The sequence below is a fragment of the Falco peregrinus genome, chromosome 1 (assembly GCF_023634155.1).
Source record: "Falco peregrinus isolate bFalPer1 chromosome 1, bFalPer1.pri, whole genome shotgun sequence".
NCBI lineage: Eukaryota > Metazoa > Chordata > Aves > Falconiformes > Falconidae > Falco > Falco peregrinus.
The window spans coordinates 52,107,331-52,127,157 of record NC_073721.1 but is presented as its reverse complement, the minus strand read 5'-3'; the positions used below and the strand labels follow the sequence as shown (position 1 = coordinate 52,127,157).

General features: G+C 40.6%; 1 protein-coding gene across 2 annotated transcripts; it reads right to left on the bottom strand.

Annotated features, from left to right (window-relative positions):
• Window positions 1-104: 104 nt before the first annotated feature.
• GOLGA1 (golgin A1) lies at window positions 105-19,816 on the bottom strand. Of its 2 annotated transcripts, none has more exons than XM_055794611.1 (23): window positions 19,693-19,816; window positions 18,966-19,273; window positions 17,305-17,395; window positions 15,884-15,958; window positions 15,299-15,396; window positions 14,782-14,814; window positions 13,938-14,066; window positions 13,458-13,627; window positions 12,979-13,090; window positions 12,759-12,854; window positions 12,408-12,533; window positions 11,168-11,263; window positions 10,653-10,748; window positions 10,246-10,398; window positions 9,924-10,019; window positions 9,086-9,175; window positions 7,840-7,942; window positions 6,774-6,931; window positions 6,125-6,286; window positions 5,558-5,617; window positions 4,565-4,735; window positions 3,490-3,576; window positions 105-2,626 (listed from the first exon to the last, which is right to left on the bottom strand). In XM_055794611.1, the coding sequence occupies exons 2-23, from the start codon at window positions 19,098-19,100 to the stop codon at window positions 2,546-2,548; spliced, it is 2,418 nt and encodes an 805-aa protein (XP_055650586.1). In that variant the 5' UTR covers window positions 19,101-19,273; window positions 19,693-19,816; the 3' UTR covers window positions 105-2,545. The 2 variants fall into 2 exon arrangements, with proteins under 2 accessions (XP_055650586.1, XP_055650589.1); XM_055794614.1 differs by having other exon boundaries at window positions 13,458-13,615.
• Between the last annotated feature and the right edge of the window lie 11 nt (window positions 19,817-19,827).

The following is a 19,827-nucleotide window of genomic DNA, read 5'->3' as shown; positions in this document are numbered from 1 at the left end:
GGTGGAAGGTGGTGTTTGGTTCATGCTTTAAAAGTCTCTCGATTTTAAATAGCTACAGCATCCCAGTGGAGAAAACCAGAACTATAAAGAGAACAGAATCAAGATTAGGGTTTTGATCCAAAATGTATTGCACCACAAATTTCATAGTGTTTCATAATACAATCCATATTTACAGCATAGAAGGAAAGAAATCCAATGGCCATAGAAAGGATTATGTATACCACTGTTCTTATACAAGGAAAAGTGCATTAGCTTTTTAATATATGTATACACACCATTCTTGCTCTGCTATCTAAAGAAAATTCAACACTTAAGAAGTAATTTATGTTAAGTTGATCCTGTATGAGCTTTGGGATCTTAAATTGAAGTGTTAGTATATAATCTAAGCTTTTATTTTGCCACTCTATTGAAGGCTGCCTGTACTGCTTCTCTTACTGTTCAGCAGTAACCTTTCAAGCCAGGATCAACATAAACCGATTAGTCATTTCAGCAGGCATCAGGGCGAGCAGAGGGAACCCTGTCCCCTGGTCTCTGGTCCCACAGAAGTAGGGCAGGGCAAAGGGTCATTGTAAAGAAAAAGACCTTGAAGAATAAAATCTTCTCAGAACCAACAGGGTTATCCTGCCCCAGCTTTGTTTCAGTAGAGAAACAATTGATACAAATCTATTTTTGATTGTCTCTTTTCATATTAGAGCAGAGTTGTGCTCTTCCCATAAACTTCTCTATGCTATGCTTAAGTGCCGTAGATCAGGTTACTGAAGACTGTTTGGACAAGCTTTAGTGTACTAAAAACACGCTGTTGGTTTTCTCAACTTCAAATAAATACAACCTAGCTCTAAATGGAGGAGTGTCACTTGTGCCAAGGTGATAGCTATGGCGAGTACCTGCGCCTGGGTACAGCCAAGTAACAACGGGGGAGGGCAGCCAGGGCAGGGGTCTGCAGCACATTTACTGCTCTGGTAACGGGACCTCCCGTGGGAGGAACCTTTCGCGAGCCTGCTCACGTGCTGGAACTCTAACAGTACATCTCGACTGCCGCCACCAAGGTCGTGCCCCTGTTAGCAAAGCAAAGCTTAAAACCTGAACAGCGACTCTATCTCCACTAGAGGACAGCTTGAATTTTCTCGAATGTATTTAGCAAAGACATTGTTAGTAACACAAACCTCGTTGTCAGAGAATTACTAGAACTGCAGCCTGCTCACCGAATTCCATATGTGGTTTTTTAAAAAATATGTCCCATTTTTAAGAAGTCAGACTTACTGCTGCTTCCCATTTTCATCTAGATGGTGCAGTGTTTGGTATTAATAACTATGGGCAAAATTGTGCTTCCACTCCATGCGACAAATACCACCTTGGTCCCCTTTTCTTAAAGGAGAGGGAAAGCAAGCTGCTGGAACAAAGATTTATTCATTAAGAGTTGAATTTTGCCTTCAAACACAAAAACCTCATGAGCAGCGTTTCTTTTACCATGTAGTTAGGACACAGTTAACAGCCCACTACATGTGCATAACAGTTTTTAAGCATCAGTATTTGAAGTACAGAAAACCACAACCAAAGAGGCGGATACTGGTTATGAAGATTTGTTGCTAGCAGACTTGGAAGAAAAGAAGTAAAAATCAAAGTCTTTAATACCAATATTCTTCACTGTTTGTCACTAGATTATTATTATTTTTTAAAAATAAAAGGTATTCTCAGTGTACATTTACAATACCTGGAATTCAGCTTTAAAAATTTAAAATGGTTTACTACCCCTTCTTCCCAATGCTAACAACCTATGGTACAGGCTAATAGATTAGTTTTAAAGGCGACCGAGTATTAGGTACTATAATTAAGACCATTTTAAATATTATTTTTCTTTAAGAAAAGTAAAATCAGACAACTCTAAAGTTGTGCTCTCAAATTAAATAATCATCATCAACATGCAGCCTTCAGGACTGCAGGCCAGGATATATGCACCTTAAATTACACAGTGATATGAAAAAACGCGAACTATTAGTTATGTCAGTATAACAAGGCAAGGCAGATTTCTTTTTTTGGTTAAAGCTCCTGCTCCTGTTCTTTGAAAGGCTTTTCAAACTGTCAAAAACTCAATACAGTACTGCCAACAATTACTTTTTTTTTCTGCTTACTTTCCACAGCGAGACAAGGAAGCTTTCCTGTGCCTAGAGCTACTCAACTCTGGCACTCCATAACAGAAGCCGGAATCACCATCATAACAGATGCACGTGTTAGAAGCTTGAACTGCCAGCACCGGTATTAGTGAGGTTAACGTTACCCTTTGGTGCCAAGAAACAAGACTGATGAGCACAAGGAGCTGACTTCCATTAAGACCATCGAGACGACAGTCCCAGAGTCACACCCGGAAGAAGCGTTTCAGTTCGTAGTGAAAATTCTCCTTGCACGGTATTAATTTTGTAAACAGTGTCAAAAGTTCTTGTACAAAATACTGCAATGACAGTGATTAAGACACACCTGAATTAGTGTGTTCAGCGTTCTTTTCACAGAAAAAAGTGGCTAGATGCTGACTGCCCATTTTCAAGTTCCCTTAAGGCCACAGTGTCCTTGGGCTCGAGATAGACGGCCGGATACTGCCTTTAGGAGATGGCTTTGACCCGAACCATGACATCTAGGACAGGAAAGAACAATACACGTTATGCTACGTTCACACTTTTAAGAAGCTGAAGATCTGAAAAAGAAAGAATATGGTACATAGGCATCTCTCCATCACTTGATGGAAAGAACTATTTAGAAAACAGAACACTGCAGACTTCAGACTGCAGAAGCGAAGACAGTTTCACACAATCACACCTGGAAGAAACAGCATCCACCTTCCACAAGTGAAGATGACGGAAGATTACGCTTAGATATACTCCTTTAAAATAATTACAAATTTAGTCATTTAAACACAGGACCTTCAGTTAATCCAGCATTAAACTGTTCCCTGAACAAGATGGCGAGGGAATCTCCCTCAGTTGCAATCCCACGTAGGCTGAACACGTCCAGCTTACCGAGTGGGCAGAGATGAATGCAGGATGTGGAAGGAACTGAGGTAGTACTCAGTTACAAACACTCACTGAGAGCCACATAGCCCGGGATGCGCAGGAGATCTGATTTTATGGAACAGAAAGGAGAAACGGAGCTAGGTGTCTAGCCCAGCATCAAAATGACAAACCAAGAATTCGGCTTCCTGCTTTTAAACATCTGACTGTACTCTAGCAGGGAGCTCCCAGCTTCCCTCCACAGACTGAGTCTGCTGGGCAAAACTGTGTTGCCACTCCTCTGAAGCACTGGAAGTTGCCGTCTCCCTCACTGAAATGGACAATTTCCAACAGGTACATATGTGATTAGCTACAATTTTAGTAATATGTTACATTTATTATTGTAGCTAGTATTTGGAAAAGATACTTTTCATCATCTCCCAGCATCTAAGAACTGTCATTCCATCTGCTGGGCATCTCATTAGAGACTGTAAGTGGAACAAACCCTTACCTTGTACTCCAAAGTTTCTTTAAGCATGTTTTCTTCCTCTTGTGAAAAATTCAGTAACACAGACACAGCTTTAATTAGATGAAATGCCTGAAAGAAACCACAGTATTTTGTTGCTTATGGTGCTCTCAGGCTCTATATTCTGGACTATGGTGCAGCACAGCTTTTTCTGTAGGTTTGGTCACAGACTTCTCAGTCCCAACTGCAAAGAGCCGGCCAGCAGCCTTCCATTATCCCCAGCTCCAGCAGACTGGGATGGCCTGTGCCTTACTTCTGCTGTACGTTTCCTGGCTTTCTGTTCTTTAACATTGGCTCGCATATTTTGGGGAAAGACGACAAATGGGGAGCCTAGCTAATTAGAGAAGAAGCTTGGCTCCTGTGGCACCCAAAGTTTTTTAAAAACTTTAAAACTTCAAAAACTTAAAAAGTTGATCAAACCAGCATGTAGGCAGGAAAGAATCATGGCATTTGTAATATACGCTTAAGTGTATTAACTCTAAAGTGCTAATATTCTGAATGGGGCACACAATGCAGAGTTAGTAAAGGAGTCAAGCAATCTGGATACCACGGGGCTGCACGATTATTTGTTCATCTTACGCACTGACTTGCAATTAAGCGAAGTATATTGCTGGCATAATGTTTTACCTTTAACTTTTCTGACACAATGTGGCGAACGTGAAGGAGCTCCAAAGGCGCTCGGTATTGCCTCTTACAGATCAACAGCAAGTGGTTTATGTCTTTTTCTTGGGATTTTTTTGTCTTAAGTGTACAGCTACCCTAATTACACACTCCATATGCTTTACAGAGTAGCGCAGAAGGAATGTCTTGTAGCTTCAGATCTTTTATCTCCAGACTTAACAACCTCTTAAAAATTCACATTTCCTTTTCGTTTAGTTCATAATAATCTGTGCTTCCAAACATATCATTGTTAGCCATTTGGCTTCATTGTCCTGAATCAGTCAACAACTTGTTAAGCGTAGAAGTATGGAATTGGTACAGAAGTGTCCTTAGCAGGTAACAGGTGGCAGTTTCTAGAGAAAGACAGGCCTAGAAAGAGAAGGTCAGTGTACATCTTTACCTCAGATTCCCGGCAGGACATGAACTTTAGGACAACATGTTTAAGGTATTCAAAGTTTATCTCCCTTGAATCATTTAAATCAGAGTTGTTCGTGACAGTCACAGAAGCATTAGGCACTTCAGAATTTGCTTTTTCACGTACTTCGAGTACCTCACCATCAGGCCTTATTTTCTAAAAAAGGAAAAGAGAAATGCATTGTAGACTCTGTCAGCTTGACACTGGGAGAGGAGTCAAGTGCAAGATACCCAATACAGAGGGCTTGTATCCACAAGGTGGGTACAACCTGGGCATCAATAGGACAAGTGTCTCATCCTTCACGGGATTACAGCAGAGAAACATCTTCACCTGTCCCTAGACTCCAGGACAGAAGCTAATTGCCGTGAGCATTATGTGTACATTACCCAAACCAGCATGGAATTGGCTCCATGGTAGAAACTATCACCTGATGATTTTCTTTTTTCACTAATCTGCTCTGTGCCTTTCAAACATAGGCTCTGTTCAAAACAGTTTACTAGCTCAGAACAAAACCAACAATTTTTAAATCCCGTTAATTTTTTTTTAATTAGAAGATTTTTTTCTAGGAGAGGAAAACTGTTGTAATAGAGATTAAAGGGAAGCTTTCGCTGGGGCAGGTATCACTCCCACGGTAAAACTTCGCTGAATGGCAGCTAAGTAGCAATCAAACTCCATTGTTCACTCTATGGAAATGTATTAAATGCCCAAGTTACCAAACACAGGCCTTCTGTAGCTAAAACTCTGTTGCAAGAGCCAAGTGGTGATAGACACCTGCACACCATCTGTTCAATCAATGATCCAGAATAATGTAATTCCTTAATTTAAGGGTTCACCAATCTGCCTGCAAACACAAGCAAACTGCAGACATCCCTAGTAAAAAAAAAAATATGCTCTAGCTAGCAGTCACGGTTTTGGAATTAGTTGTGCAAGTAACTCATTAAATGCCACCTGAAGAGACTGAAAAAACATAACCCTTACCAACTCTTTCTGGAGGGTTTTCTTGAGTTCTGTCATTCTTTGCTGTAGCTGCTTTATCATCTGTAAGCACAGCAAAGGAGAGTGTTAATCCAGTATTCGCTGTCAGCACACATTCTGAACCACCGATCTCTGGAAAAACCCATGACAAACAAGTGTAACGAATAAAACAATCATTAAACAATGCTGACAGCTCTAAGGAAGCAACATACACATCTTGCCTTTCTAGCTGCACGTGTTAGCAGGCACGTGAAGGATATTTGGGCTTTCATGCGACAGCTCAGTGGAAGCGAACTGAATTCACACAAAAGGGGTCTGCAGGAAAGCTGTGAACTGTATCATTTGGTGCATCAGGCCTCCACAATAGATAAGGATACCTGCAATTGTGGCTGTAGTTTTTATCCACTGTTCCTAGATCCTTGTACAATCCAGAATAGTGGATACAAATTGTATCTGCCATTTTGGTAAGCCTGTCCACCATCCTGGTGCTGCAGGATGGGCAGCACCAATTATTTGGCTTCCTACTTAAAATGGGAAAGACTAACAGCTGTTTCTGCTGTTTCAGTTCACCTTGTTCTTCTCAGCAATTTGCTGTTCCAGCTCTCTGTTATCTTTCTGAAGTTGAATGATGTCTGCAGCTGCTACCTCTCCATTCTGTTCCACCACACGATTTTCTGGAGAATGGAAATGCTTGTTGTTGGACGTGCTCATTGATTCCTCCAGTTCTAAAGCCTACAAAAAAACGATGAGTGAATTGGAGATGGATCACGACATTTGCAGCCCATGAACACTCCCCAGCGAGAAAGCTTGATTTCTTTTTGGTGGTGGTTTTTGTGGTGGGATGGTGGTGGTAGCTTTTTAAACCAGAAAGCATTAGTGGCGATCTAGCTGGCTACATCTCTCACTGGCCTGCTGACTACTTTTGGGTCTCTGTCTCACTGGTTTCATAATGATTGTCTCAAGACATTTTAGGAGTCAAATGAAATAAGGGGTTGGCTTTCATAAACCCGTTGCAGGTCTGACAGGAAACAGCTTTCTGAGGAAGACAGAGAGCAACAAATAATTGTGGTTTACATTGCTCTGTTTCAGATCACGAGCAAGCTGTCAGAGGAAACAGCTCCAAGCATGTATCACCAGGCATGACAGAACTGGGGGTCTCTCAGACACCCACTTATCTTCTTGAGAAGTCTGAACAGATCAGATTTGCAACTGCACTCACATTTTTCTCATGTTCTCTGGCTAGCAGGCACTCCTGTATCTGCAACTTCAGTTCATCAATTTCCTTTCTTGCTGTTTCTTCTTTCTCCACTGCTTGGCTATTACTGGCTTCTATGTCAGATTGCAACTGATGCATTTGCAGCAAGACAGCTTCACGATCTGCAAAAGGAGAGACCTGCTTAGTATCAGTCTACTGAATCGAATGGGAGTTTCTAATTATTTTTCTTAAACGAAACAAGTTACAGTGATAGTAAATCCTGACCTTTTTGTCTTGTTCCATTGTAAAGACAGAAAGATGATGGAATTTAAGCCAACCAAACTCATGTGCATGTTTTTGCAGACGAGCAGCCTCTAACTGTCTGAAAGTCAGGGCGATTTTAGTACTTAACAACATAATTATCAATTAGACCTGCTCTAAAAGACCCCCATCAAATGTCTGTGTGACTTGTGCTGTGACTGCACAGGAACACTTGGGGCCAAGCTGTGAGCACAAATGGCTAGCTGGCCCAAGTGGCTATCAGCACATGGCTAGCCGAGGGAATGGTGCAACAAGGGCTAAAGTTTTGCTCCCTTTCTAAATAATGGCAACACACAAGATAAACACGGTGCGGCGAGGAACTCAATGAAGACAACTGCACTTCATTTTTTAGTATTAGTGTGGAATATCAGTTTAAAGCTGTTCTGTAAGAACGTACATAATCTTTCAAGCAAACACAGTTTTTAAAGCAGTGCAATGAAGTAGCAGTTTTTGACCTCTATCATTTATTTCACGTTTTGTGCAAAAAAATAATTTACAAAAAGTACAGCAAGAGTTTTAACTTTATGGTGTATAAACATAAGACACTGATTTTAAGAAGTGGTTGTTTTTAAGGACCCCGTAGAAAGACTGCCCAACTGTTATTGAAAGATAAAAGATTTTGAAAATGCTAGTAGATTAAATGTGGAAGAGAAATCTAGAATTATTATATATATATATACACAATATTATAATCTACCAGGCAAGGCCAGAACCAAAGAGTGTACTTAGATGAAGCTGTCTGGGATACAGTAGGCTTGCTGGGACTAACCTTGACTGAGTTGGTTTAGTTCTTCCTTCTGTTTCAGAAGCATATCGCCTTTTTCCTCAATCAGCTGGTCTTTTTCCTTTATTAAGGAAGCCATATGTGAAACCTTCAAAGCAGGCAAACACACACACACACACACGTCATTCAAGATATAAAACTAGAAGGTGACATTGAAAGATTTCAACATACCTCAGAGGTTCCAATTTTTTTTAATACTTTTTTTTTCCATGGGAAGAACTGCAGAAGAATTTATGTAGCAGTAAAAGGCAGTGGCTGGTATCTGTAACCAGCAGGGGCTGCCTGAACTTTGTGCTAGCCAATACAATACCTTGGAAAAGTGGTTTGTGCAGCATTAGTGTTACAGGTAATGTAATGTGGACGTCTGGGATCTATCCAGAGAAGGCATCACCTGTACAATGCTGACTTCAGTGCTTTTTAATGAGATCAGTGTGCTGTAAGAGCTAAACCACCTTCACTTCTGATAAGCCCTGTGCCACAGTCAGAACGGCCTCATCACCACTGGGCAGCAGCTGTAAAACAGCTGCTGAACTAAACCAGCCGACCATCGCCTCACAGCCTTCTACCTACAGCCAGACCTCCAGCAGCCCCAGGAGAACAAAGAAACCAAAAAATAGGATTAAATTCAGTCAGACTTGCTCAGTTGGCAGTTCCTAGCTTAAGCAAACACAAGCTCATGTTATCCACCATGACCGTTTTTAATAAGAGCAGAGCAACTGTATCTAGGATTTGCATTTGGTTACTGGATACAACCTCCTCCCTACGAGGAAATCTACAGTTTTACAACTGCTACGCTTCAGAGGGACAAAGATGTGATATAAGCACTGAAAGGAACAACAGAATGAATAGGTTTCTTTAAAACAAACTGCCAGCTAGTCAGTCAATGGCTCAGGATGCCTGGCCCACTGGGACTACATACCAGCTTAGCGATGGAAAGGGCTCTGAAACACCAGTCACCTTCATTCCGAGCAACTTGCTACTACCTGGTCTTCCAGGTTCATATTGTTGTTCATATTCAACTGCCACACCTTGCTATAACTCCTAAGCCTGCAAACTTACAAACATCCCCAACCCTGCAGTCAGCAGCGTTTTATATTCTGCTGTCTTGCATGCTGAGGATATGATTCTGATTAATGTTCTTGACTCTTATGATAATTAAGTACAAATCTAGTCTGGTCTGTGAAAGGTGGGGAGCACCCAAATATATTTCAGACTGTTGGTATTAACCAACCTGCTGTTGTAATTCCTCTCTCTGTTTTCGTGTTTCTTCCAATGCTTTAGCAATTTCAATGCTGACAGTCTCTCTGCTGCTCAATTCGTTCTGCAAAACAAAAGTAATTCAGAGGTTACTTGAGACAACTAAAATCAAGTCAGTCTCTCATCTTTAAACTCAAATCTATTAGCAACTAGAATTGAAGGGTGTTCTGACACACCAGTTTATGCTTCTGAATGAGTTACTGTTTTGTTTTACTGCACAGCTGCCATCTGCACATGTAAGAGCAACACAGAACTGATGTAAGAGGCCATATGTATTATATTCAAATGCTTTAAAAATCTTTTAGCTTGAAGTCTCTATTACAAAGTAGTTCCTTCCTACAACTGATCTTTACTCCATTTGTGCATCCAAGAGTAGCTACAGAAAAAAACAGCTTTCAACAACATAAAACTACAGTTGAAAGTCTGCGTATGAGCTGTAAATACCTGACCAACTTAAGTTTTCAGCTTTTGTTTTGAATGCTATGAGTGGAATTTGATGTTGAACCATTCTGTATTCATTACTGCTAACAGGATTTAAAAGCTCTTCATGCCTGACAATACAGGAGTGTATTATTTCTGCCTGATTTAGGCAGACCCAAGCATTCTGCTTCAGAAAAGGATGAGCCATTTGTAATGCTCCTCAAATGCATTCCTACTGAGTACCAAAGATGATTTACAGCTGAATGTTACAGTACATGACACCTGAATGTAATGTGAATCCAAGTACTGAGAATGTAACACACTTTGCCGTTAACTGTTTCTCAAACTTGGCTCTGTATTTAACCAAGGTCACTGACCAATTAAGCCCTTACCTTTAGCCTGTTCAGTTCAGACTCTTGCTTTGTTAAAGAGCTCTCATACTCTTCTCTGCTTTTGTTAAGACTTTTATTTTCTTTTTCCAGCTGGGTCTGAAAAATAAAGATTGTTTAAATAGTAGGTACAATTATTCTAATGCTTTGTTTAAACAATTAAACACATCAAATGCTCTGTATTTAGTTTCTTAAAAGTATGCGATTTTCTATTATAATGCTAGGAGTGCTGAATAAAAACACTCAGACAACACGCAAGGTCTATGTGCCATGTTAACATTTTGAGAAGACTCAACATGGCCCACTGAACAGTTTCTGTACTTACAATCTTTTGCTGAGCAGCTGTTTTATCAAATTCCCAAGCTGTTTCAAGAGCAGCAATTTGAGACTCCAGCCCAGTAACTTTCTGATCGTACTGATGTTTCTCATTCAAAATCTGTTGCTGTAGTTTACTTCTTTCATCCTCTAGATCAGTTTGCTAGATCAGAGAAATAAACACTACATTAATAACATTTTGAAGTTCTGACAAGAATTGGACACCATTCCATGAGAGACATACTCAAACTGAAGCAACGCTAATCCTTTGGCAGCAGCATCACTTACTCATAGACAGACACCAGTTGAGGAGACAAACAGTAAGAAAACACTTGAGCAATGAAAAAAAACAGGAGTGAGTGTCTCTGGAGATGCTAATCTGCTACTGGTCAGTGAAACATCCTGCAGGAGACTTACCAATTTCTGGATCTTCAGATCCTGTTCAGCAGCTGCTTCCTTGCTCTTTTTCAATGCTTCTGCTGCAATTTGTAGTTTTTGTTCCAGTTCTTTATTCTAAAATATAACCATGCATTAAATTTCTTATCTGTTGGCATCTATGTTATTAGAATAAACATACAGAATGTGGGATGACCCAATAGGGGAAGGTAAACATTAAAAACACAACGCCAGTGTAGTTCAGACACACTGCCTACTTGATACATGCTGCTTTTAAGAACACTTCACCACACCTGGTGCACTACCCCCCTGAAGTACAATGCTTGCACTTCAGCTATTTGTTTCTTAGGACAGGGAAGATACACATGAAATCTCTAACTTCATAACCTCTAGGCCCTTCTCCACCACTGAAGGTAGCAAGATGACCAGAGACACTGATCAGTTAGACTGGCCTTTCAAGATTAGATGTGACATGCAGTCTCACTTTTGGCTGAGAGCACAAGGTGGAAATTTGTAGTGAAATAAAAATTATCTACCTGTGTTTCCAATCGGTTCACAGTCTCAGTGTGATGCGTTCTGTCTGTTAGTACCTGCTGCCTAGTTTCATCCAGTTTCTGCTCAAGAGTAGTTTTCTGAAGATTACATTGAGATGAAGAACAAGAGGAAGGAGGGACAAAGAGATACATTGCTGAGTTTTTTAATTAAGATTTTTCTTTTTATTTCATTAATAAGGTCAAACTAAAATGGAACAGTTATTTTGATATGCAATGCAGCTTCGCTTTTGGGAACCAGCAAGCTACTGCATAGGGCTTCCACAGATCACGTTGCCCTGGGGATGACAACTTGCTACTAGGAATAAGAAATTCACTGGCATCTTGTCGCGATTCAGATGTAAACCCTAATCAGCAGCTAGGTCATAATTTTCTAACCCAGGCCAAGTTTAAGTGATCAAAAAATTTTTTCTGAAAGCTTAACTTCTCCTGCATCACAGCAAATACAAAACAGGGTAAAACATTTGCTAATTATGGTAGTTACTTTCCAAAATGTTTTACTACTGCTACATGGACTTTAAACTGGCTCGAGTTTCCTAAAGCAAGTTATTCTATCATAACAACATCAAGTTGATGCGTCTGGTAGGCAAGCCTGACCTCGTCTCCCTGTCACCCAGCTGGGGAAACATTGCTCCAAACTGTTCCCAACAGGAGCATCAGTGCTTGGGAAAGAGTTGGAGAAGTAATGAGAGAAAGGGCATTAACCAAAGCCAAGTTCTTTCTGTTTTCAGCTGTTTCTAAAGAGTTCTGAGACTCAAGTTTTCAATATACAACATTGTGTTTGTATACCTATGTGCAAAACCAATTCCCCTTCCTGTCCCAATGCTTTGCAAGTCATGATAATAGAAGATAAAGAACAACGAGAAGAGTTCGCTGTTCTCTGTAAGGACTAACCAATAAAACTCTCAACTCATTCCACCTACTGTGGGGATGTTAAAAAGCTGCTCTTTTGCTTCTAAGCAGTCAGATGCATTGCCTAAACAGACAGGCAGAAAGACCCATAGAGACATCCGTGCAATTATCTACATGAACCGGCTTGATTAGTCACCTACACAATTCTGTCCAGCATAGACAGTGTGCCAATATACATGGCAGGGACAAATGTGCCTGCATCACATCATCATATATTCTATGTGTGAGAAGTAATGTTATGTCCTAAATAAAAAATAAATAAATAATTCTCACTGAGATTGCACTTTTAAGCAGTCTATAAATGTATAATTACCTCTTTGAGTAGTTCCTGCACATGTTCATCCCCTGAAAGATTTCTTTCTAGCTTTTTTTCTAAGGAAGACACTTTTTCCTGCAGCTGTTCAGCAAGTTTATTCCTCTCAGCAAATTCAAGAGTCATCTGTAAGAACAAGAAATCACAGAATCTTTTCTGTAATGAAGCTTTCAGCTAATCCATTGTGGTTTGACTTTAAAAAGTGCCATTAGAAAGAGAAAAGCCCTCTCTGAAAAGACAACATGGTCCTAAAACACTTTCTAGACACCAAATGTCAAACTCTCAGTGCATTACCCAGATGCATACCCCTTTACAACCAGCCAACAGCAGGTGCATCTGAAAACACTTAACCTTTTGCTTGTGTTGTTCGTATTCCACCTTCAGAGATTCATGCTCCACCCGTAGCATTTCCAGTCTCTTCTCACAACCAGTACCAGCAACTCGAGCCTAAAAATTTTGAGAAATTACTTGCTCTGAAACTTAAGATTTCCAAAACCACATAACTGATATCTAATCTAACTTCTGCAGACAAGGAGCCCTTCGAATCAAATCTCACTTAACTCAAACTTACATTTTGCAAGTCTACAGAAAGCTGCTGAATGACAGTTTGTAGCTCCTGTTCTCTTAACTCCAGAGCAGTGATCTTATTTTCTGCATTTGTCTCAGCTGTCATTAGTTCATCTCTTCACAGAAAGAGAATAAGAAAAAGTGACATACCGTTGCAGAAAAATATAAACTTTAGCAGATAAATCTGCTGCTTATGAAAATGGACTAAGCAACAACAAGATTTTCTTGTCCTAAAATCAGCCACTGGTTGATTATACATTTTCCAAAAAAAGTGACAGTTAAGCATTCAAACTATGCAAAAAAAGAAATCATTACAACAAGCTTACAAAACCCTAAACAAGTACTACTTTAATTGACTTGAAAAGAAATACAAACTTGGCATTTACATCCACATCAGCATACCAGAAGCAATTATTCAGTCAACTTGATATATATATATATATATATATATATATATATATATATAAACTCTTCCAAAAATACCTCTGTGCCTCTAGCTCCAAGAACTGCTGCTGCAACTCTTGAAGATCTTTCCTGAGGCCCGATGACTCCTTGCTTGCATCCTGAAGCACCTCTTTAGTGTGGGTTAGTTCTCGAGCGCACATCTCTAGTTCCTGCTCAGTTTTGCTCAGAGATTCTTCCTTTTTCAAAAGCTGAATATTAGAATGTTATCTTTGACAATACAGATGACCCAGTAATACTGATAAAGACTTCTCATTGAAACTTGTCTTTTTTATTAAGTTATGAGATGAATTAAACGAGAACAAGTAACTACCAGAAAAGTCACCGCTGAAATAAACTTTGTAGCATTGTGTGCATGTATCTACTGCTAGGATTTTGACACTGACCAATACTCTATACAAAGCATAAAGACTAAAAAGACAATTAATGCAGAGCTACCACTAACTTGGTATTTTAACAGAAATTTTTGGAAAAGGAAAAAAAAATTTTAAACAATCTTACCATGTGTTTAACTTTGGCAATTTCCTGCTGTTGAAAGCCCTCCAGTTCATCAATTTCATCTCTTTTTTGAAAGAGGTTCAAACTCTGCTCCCTCATTTCTTGTAACTGTGTTTCAAGCATTTTTTTTTCCTGATAAACCAACAGAAAAAAAAGGAATCCAAGAATATCTGTATGCTCATTTCAAGTCAAGGAACCTTGTCTTGCAGCTGTAAGGCGCTCTGATGGTGCTACACATAGAACTAGAAACTCTTTCCACATTCATGTTGCAGTAGGCAATGCGCAGCAAATTACTGAACTTCAAAAAATCTCAGAAATATTTCTGTATTCATTACATCGCAGCCAAAGATCACCTAACCGAACTCTTAAAAACGGACAGCAAATAGTAGCATGTATAATGTCTTAATAATTAGAGATACTTTAAAATAGGCTAAGCTAACCAGCTGAATAACAAGACTGAAATCCTGCACTAAAAAAATCCTTTCCAAACAGTTTCATTCATTTTGTAAAACAGACAACCTACTGCAATGCCTCAGCCCAAGTCGCTACCTCCTTCTGCATCCCAGCTGCCTCCTCTGTAATAAAGGAAACTATTGTTCTGTCTTACAGAAGTACATCTTCATCACAACCCATCATTCTTTACTGCCCCACTGAAAAATAATTCCAGAAGTATGTCCTGAAGCATTGGGGCTGGTAACAAAAGGAAATGTTTGGCCTCTTCCACTGAACAGTGATCAAATAATAAAAAGGGCTGAACAGAGTTGAGCTGTCAGAAGTGTGCAGGCTGGTGGTTACAAATACACATACACACTGGGTAAAAAAAAAAAAGCTCCCAAAAATTAATTACCTTTTCAACTTGACCCAGTTTTTCCGTCCACTCCTGAACAAGAAAGAAAGGAGAAAAAAAATAATCAAAATCAATTTGTAGACTTTCAAGGACAGCAATTATGGAGGGAGGACAGAGATACTAACTTGTGATAATGATTAAAAAAACAACCAGCAAAAGAAAAGTAACAGCTAGTGTAAGGCTGAGGAATCGTTTATGCTACCTGAAGACATAAGCTTTGTGTATGTAAAATGAAAGTGACAACAGGTCTACTGCAATTGAATCTTACCGAACAAGTGCAAGCTTAACCTTTCATTACAAATTGTGTGCTCTCTTTAAAAACAACAAGGACAGGCAGAACAATGGCATGTCCTACACCATTTCTGGCATTTGAACTTACTGCTCCCTTCTTTCCTCAGCATTGACATGCTAAGCATACATGACACTGAACAACTATTTTAATTAATGGTGACACACCTGCCCCAAATATCAAGGTCATGCACTCAGATCAAAAGTCAAGCTGTTCAAGCTCTGTTACCTGGTCCTTTTTTTCTAAGGCCAAAGCCATTCCTTCAGCCATCTTGGCTCGACTGGCTTGATGAGCCTCATTCTGCTCCTGAAACTTCCTCATGGAGGCTATCAACAGAGAATCACCAGCTATATTAAAAACTCATCTTTTAAAATTGCTTCTCAATTTTCTGTAAGTTATTTATAACTTTAAAGAACTGCTTCTGCAAGTGATTAGCCCCATCTTGACTCTCTAGCACTAATGCTGTACCACTTATTACTTCACACCGCTTGCACCTTGGACAAATACCAGCAATAACAGAAGACAGTTCCTCAGTGGATTATAATAAAGCTGCAGGTTTCAAAAAGGTCTCCTGCATGTCAGCCCCAAACCTGGCAAAAGGATTATAACAACAACTTTGTTCAACAGCCAACATACTACTGCTTTTGACACTGTAAACAAGAACTTGTGTTCCGATTCTTTGCAACCTAGAGGTGCAAAGTTTGAAAGAAAATGATTTACAACATCTGTACATCAAACCCATCCGTTTCCTTCCAACCATAACAAATTTCAACTTAAAAAAAGACAACAAAAAGGAGAAAGAAAAGTACGTACAATCCTGATGCTTTTCTAATGCATTTTCAAGCTTCTCTTTTATCTTCTGTAAGTTTCGGATCTGATCAGCATAATCTTGTGTGAGGAGGGAGAATCACAGACCAGGAATGAACAGACATTGGGGAAGGAATTTTTTTAGGGGGAAAAAAAAGAAAGAAAAAAAAAGAAAAAACGATGAGTGGAAAACGACGATGATTTTCTCAATCAGAAAATCATTGCTGCTGAGGAAAACTTGGGTGACCATAACAATGAACACAAGCAAATAGTTCCAATACTGTCCACAGGGTAAATGGTTGGTACAAACAGGAGGACCTGTCCTAAGCATGCCAGTTACACAAAAAAAAGGCAGTACTAGAGAAAGGACTATCCCCACTTCTTACTTTCTTTAAGAACAGTGATCTATTTAACTCTGTTTAGGAAAGGTCTCTCTCATCAGACGATGCTTGCATCCTTGATCCATACTGCTTGTTGTTCGAGTCAGCCAGTATCTCTGAGGCTGAGCTGGTGCTCCCACTTGGCTATGCATTCTTACTGCTACTGTGCCTGCCAAGCAGAACTGACAAGGCAGGCAGATACAAAAAAACCAAAACAAAATACACACACACACCTTGGAGAAGTTTAATTAATGCAATGGAAAGGAGGATTTACTGACTGGGCTGCTTGCATGAGTCTCTTGATACTTAGAGCCTCCCTCTCTCATACTAAGCCCCAACTGGCACTTTTAAGTTTGCCATATGCAAACAGACAAACACTTTGCCCTTTCAAATCGCAATGTGAAATCATTTCTGAATCTTGTATTTTCTTGAACTGAACAGGAGCCTAATAAGTTTCCAGAATAAATAAAAACAATCCTGAGCTGGCTATAACCTTTCCTTATTTTCCAAGGCCTTCCATGAACTTTGGGAAGCAGCAGCGTAACACAGTTTAACCAACACTCTGATCCACTCCACACAACCGGGATGGAAAGCAGCATCCGAGCAGAGCCTGTATTACAGCTTTACAGAACACTGTATTATCTTAGAAAGAAAAAAAGCCTCAAGACTGTTTCACATTGAATCCTTTGCTTTTTCTTCATTTCAAAGTTCACGTCTTTAAGGACGGCACGAGATCTCAGAAGAACAAAGCATTACATACGCAGAATAAGTAAAATAAAGATGGGAAAAGACGCTATTTGGAGCACGGGGACAGAAAGCTATCCCACCTGTTCAAAAGATCCACATAAACGTGTCATGAGATCAGCAGAAAAGAGTCAGTCGTCTTTATAAAAGACCAGTTATACTGGCTGCAACCTAGATGACAATCAACAGGTTTGCTACAATTCAATATTCAACAAAACCTAACGCCACGTGTTTTTAATGAATTAAAACACTTAAGTTTTTATGCCTAAAGTAACAGGGGTTTGTATGTATCAAGACACATACCAGACAGCTTGACCTCCAGTTTTCTTATTTGTTCATTTCTTCTGAACAACTGGGATGAAAGATCCTCTCTAGAGCTGCTTCCATCAGAAGCCTTGGTAGAAAAACAACACTCATATAACTTACAAAATTCAGAAAAAGCGATCCTGCCCTATATTAACCCTCCAATAATAAACACTATCGCACCTAGGAATAATGGTTCTGTTTTTCACATGAAGGGGCAAGTTGTACTAGCACAGCAGAATGTGTAAAAAAAAGAAAAATGCTGAAGAAGAAAAACAGTAAGGGCTTAAACAGTCAGCTCTGCAACGCTGGCCTGTCCCAGGAAATACAAAGCTGTTAATAGAATCTGTAGCTGAAAAGTATTTGCTCAAACTGATCACTGGGGAAATGGCATAATAGAACACCTAAGCAGGGGAAAAAATCCGGCTCTACAGTACAGGTTTCAGGGTGGGTTCAAAGTGAAAGTCTTGAAAAACTAAGTAGAAAAGAAACAGTAACGCTCTTCAGGTGAGATAAGCTCGCTTAAGCACTAATGCAGTCTTTCCATGCAATGGTCTCTCCACGCAAAATCCACTACATAACCAACTGATGATTCTCTACAGGGTTTTTTGCTTCACATAAATCAATATTAGGAGCATTTAAATGAATATTGCTAAAACGACTAATTCTCAGACGTTTTCTGAAAATCACTCAAGACTTCAGCTGCCATTGTTATTTGTCTTCTGCTCTCTAAACTCACAACAAGGTAAATTAAATTTCTATGCAAGAATTTGTTAAATGCAAAAAAAAAAATATCAGAAAAACACAATGCTAATATATTTCCATTGTAGACTGTATTTAAACATTAGCAGCTCCTACTTTCTGCTTAACAGAACTGGAAGTTCAGCTGAGCTTCAGAAAAAATGAGTTGAAACTCCACCTTGTAAATAACTTCTCCATTCTGCAGTCTGCAAATGAAGATAACAACGAAAAGCCGTGCTGCAATACAGCGGGTACTGTTGGCTCCAACAGTGGTGCGACACTGTGTCTTAATCCAGGTTTTCAAAAATACGATAGCCATCAATGGGCAGAGGTGCCAGAGCATTACAGGGTTTCATTTAACCTATACACTCCTGGAATTATACAGCTTGCTTAAACAGTGCTTTGAACGAGAGAATTTAAACCAGACATTGGAGAACTACGACAGCTGAGTGCAACAAAACTACATGCGCTTTCTCATAAACAATACACTTGAGTAGGAAGAGTACCAGGAAGCCAAGAGGTAAACACAGGTCCGTACCTAGATGAGAGCTAACCAGTATCTAGCTTGCTTTCCTACTGCTTCAGTTATTAATTTTACCAATAGGTATCTCACATGTTACCACAGTTGTATTCAATACTTTATGTCCGTTTAACAATGTTCTGTATTGAGATAGCTTTGCAACTCACGTTTACATGGGATTGCAAGCCTCCTGCCAAGTACTGTGGTTAACAGAAAAACATTTTCTCTTCAGGATTTAAGTTTATTCAAGCTAATGATTCATTTATGCATTAGGATGTACACCTACCAGGATACCACAATACGTTATTCGACTCATATGCTAGACTTAAAATGGCTGTCTGTAAAGCCATAATAGAAATGTTGTAAGAGGAATGAAAATTCAAAGCAAGGTGTAACTTACAAAGTCATCTCCGGAGTCTGCTCCCACGGACGTAATTGACTCCTTACTGACAGACCTGGGGATCCGGGCAGCTCCTCCTGGCCTGGGAGCAATAGCGGCCTCTTCTGCTATCTTCTTCTTCAATTTTGCAAACATTTTAATGCTCTACAGCACTGCAATATCCAGGGACTTCGAAAAGCCACTACCTCCAATATGCTTAATATACCAACACTGTTTAAAGCTTCCAGATGCCAAGATTTAATTTTGTGCCTCATCCACTGTTTTACTGCATTTCTAGTTCCATTAAAGCCTTCACAGCCTAACAGTACCTGCAAATTAAAGAGACATGGTTTCCACACTCAAAATTTCGATGCGTATTAAACGCTTAAGGGTATCGAAACGCCCTTTAGCGTCACAGCTGTTGGAATACGCTACGACCACAGTCACGCAGAGCAGTACCCTTTAAAAAAAAACCCAGACGGACCCAAGGCGTGAGAGCGCTCAGAGGCACGGCCGGCCCCCACCGTGTCCGCTGCGGGAGCGCCGGGCGAGCGGGTCCCCGCACCCGGGCGGCTGCCCCTCCCCCCGCAGGCCTGGCGGGCTCAGGGCTGGCCCGGCCCGAGCCGGCCGGTCCCCGGCAGGGCAGTCCGCGGCGGCTACAGCCCGCTCTGAGGCGGCCGAAAGCCCGCCGCCTCCCGGCGGGCACTGCGTCCCGGCCCCCAGCCCGCCCCCCGGCCCGGGCCCTCACCGCCCATGGCCCGGCCTGGCCTGGCCGGGACGCCGGGGCCGCCGCCGCTCCCCCGCCGCCGCTGACCCGGAAGCGCCGCGCGGGCCGGAAGCGGCGCGCGCCGGTGCGCAGGCGCGGTGAGGTAGGCCCCGCCCC

Excerpts from the sequence above, each read along its gene's own strand:
- GOLGA1 (XM_055794611.1), bottom strand. The coding sequence starts at position 19,100 with ATGTTTGCAAAATTGAAGAAGAAGATAGCAGAAGAGGCCGCTATTGCT. Across the intron at positions 6,287-6,773 it reads CCAGAGAACATGAGAAAAAT|GCTTTAGAACTGGAGGAATC; the intron begins GTGAGTGCAGTT and ends GTTTTTTTGTAG. Across the intron at positions 2,627-3,489 it reads AAGAAACTTTGGAGTACAAG|ATGTCATGGTTCGGGTCAAA; the intron begins GTAAGGGTTTGT and ends TTCCTGTCCTAG.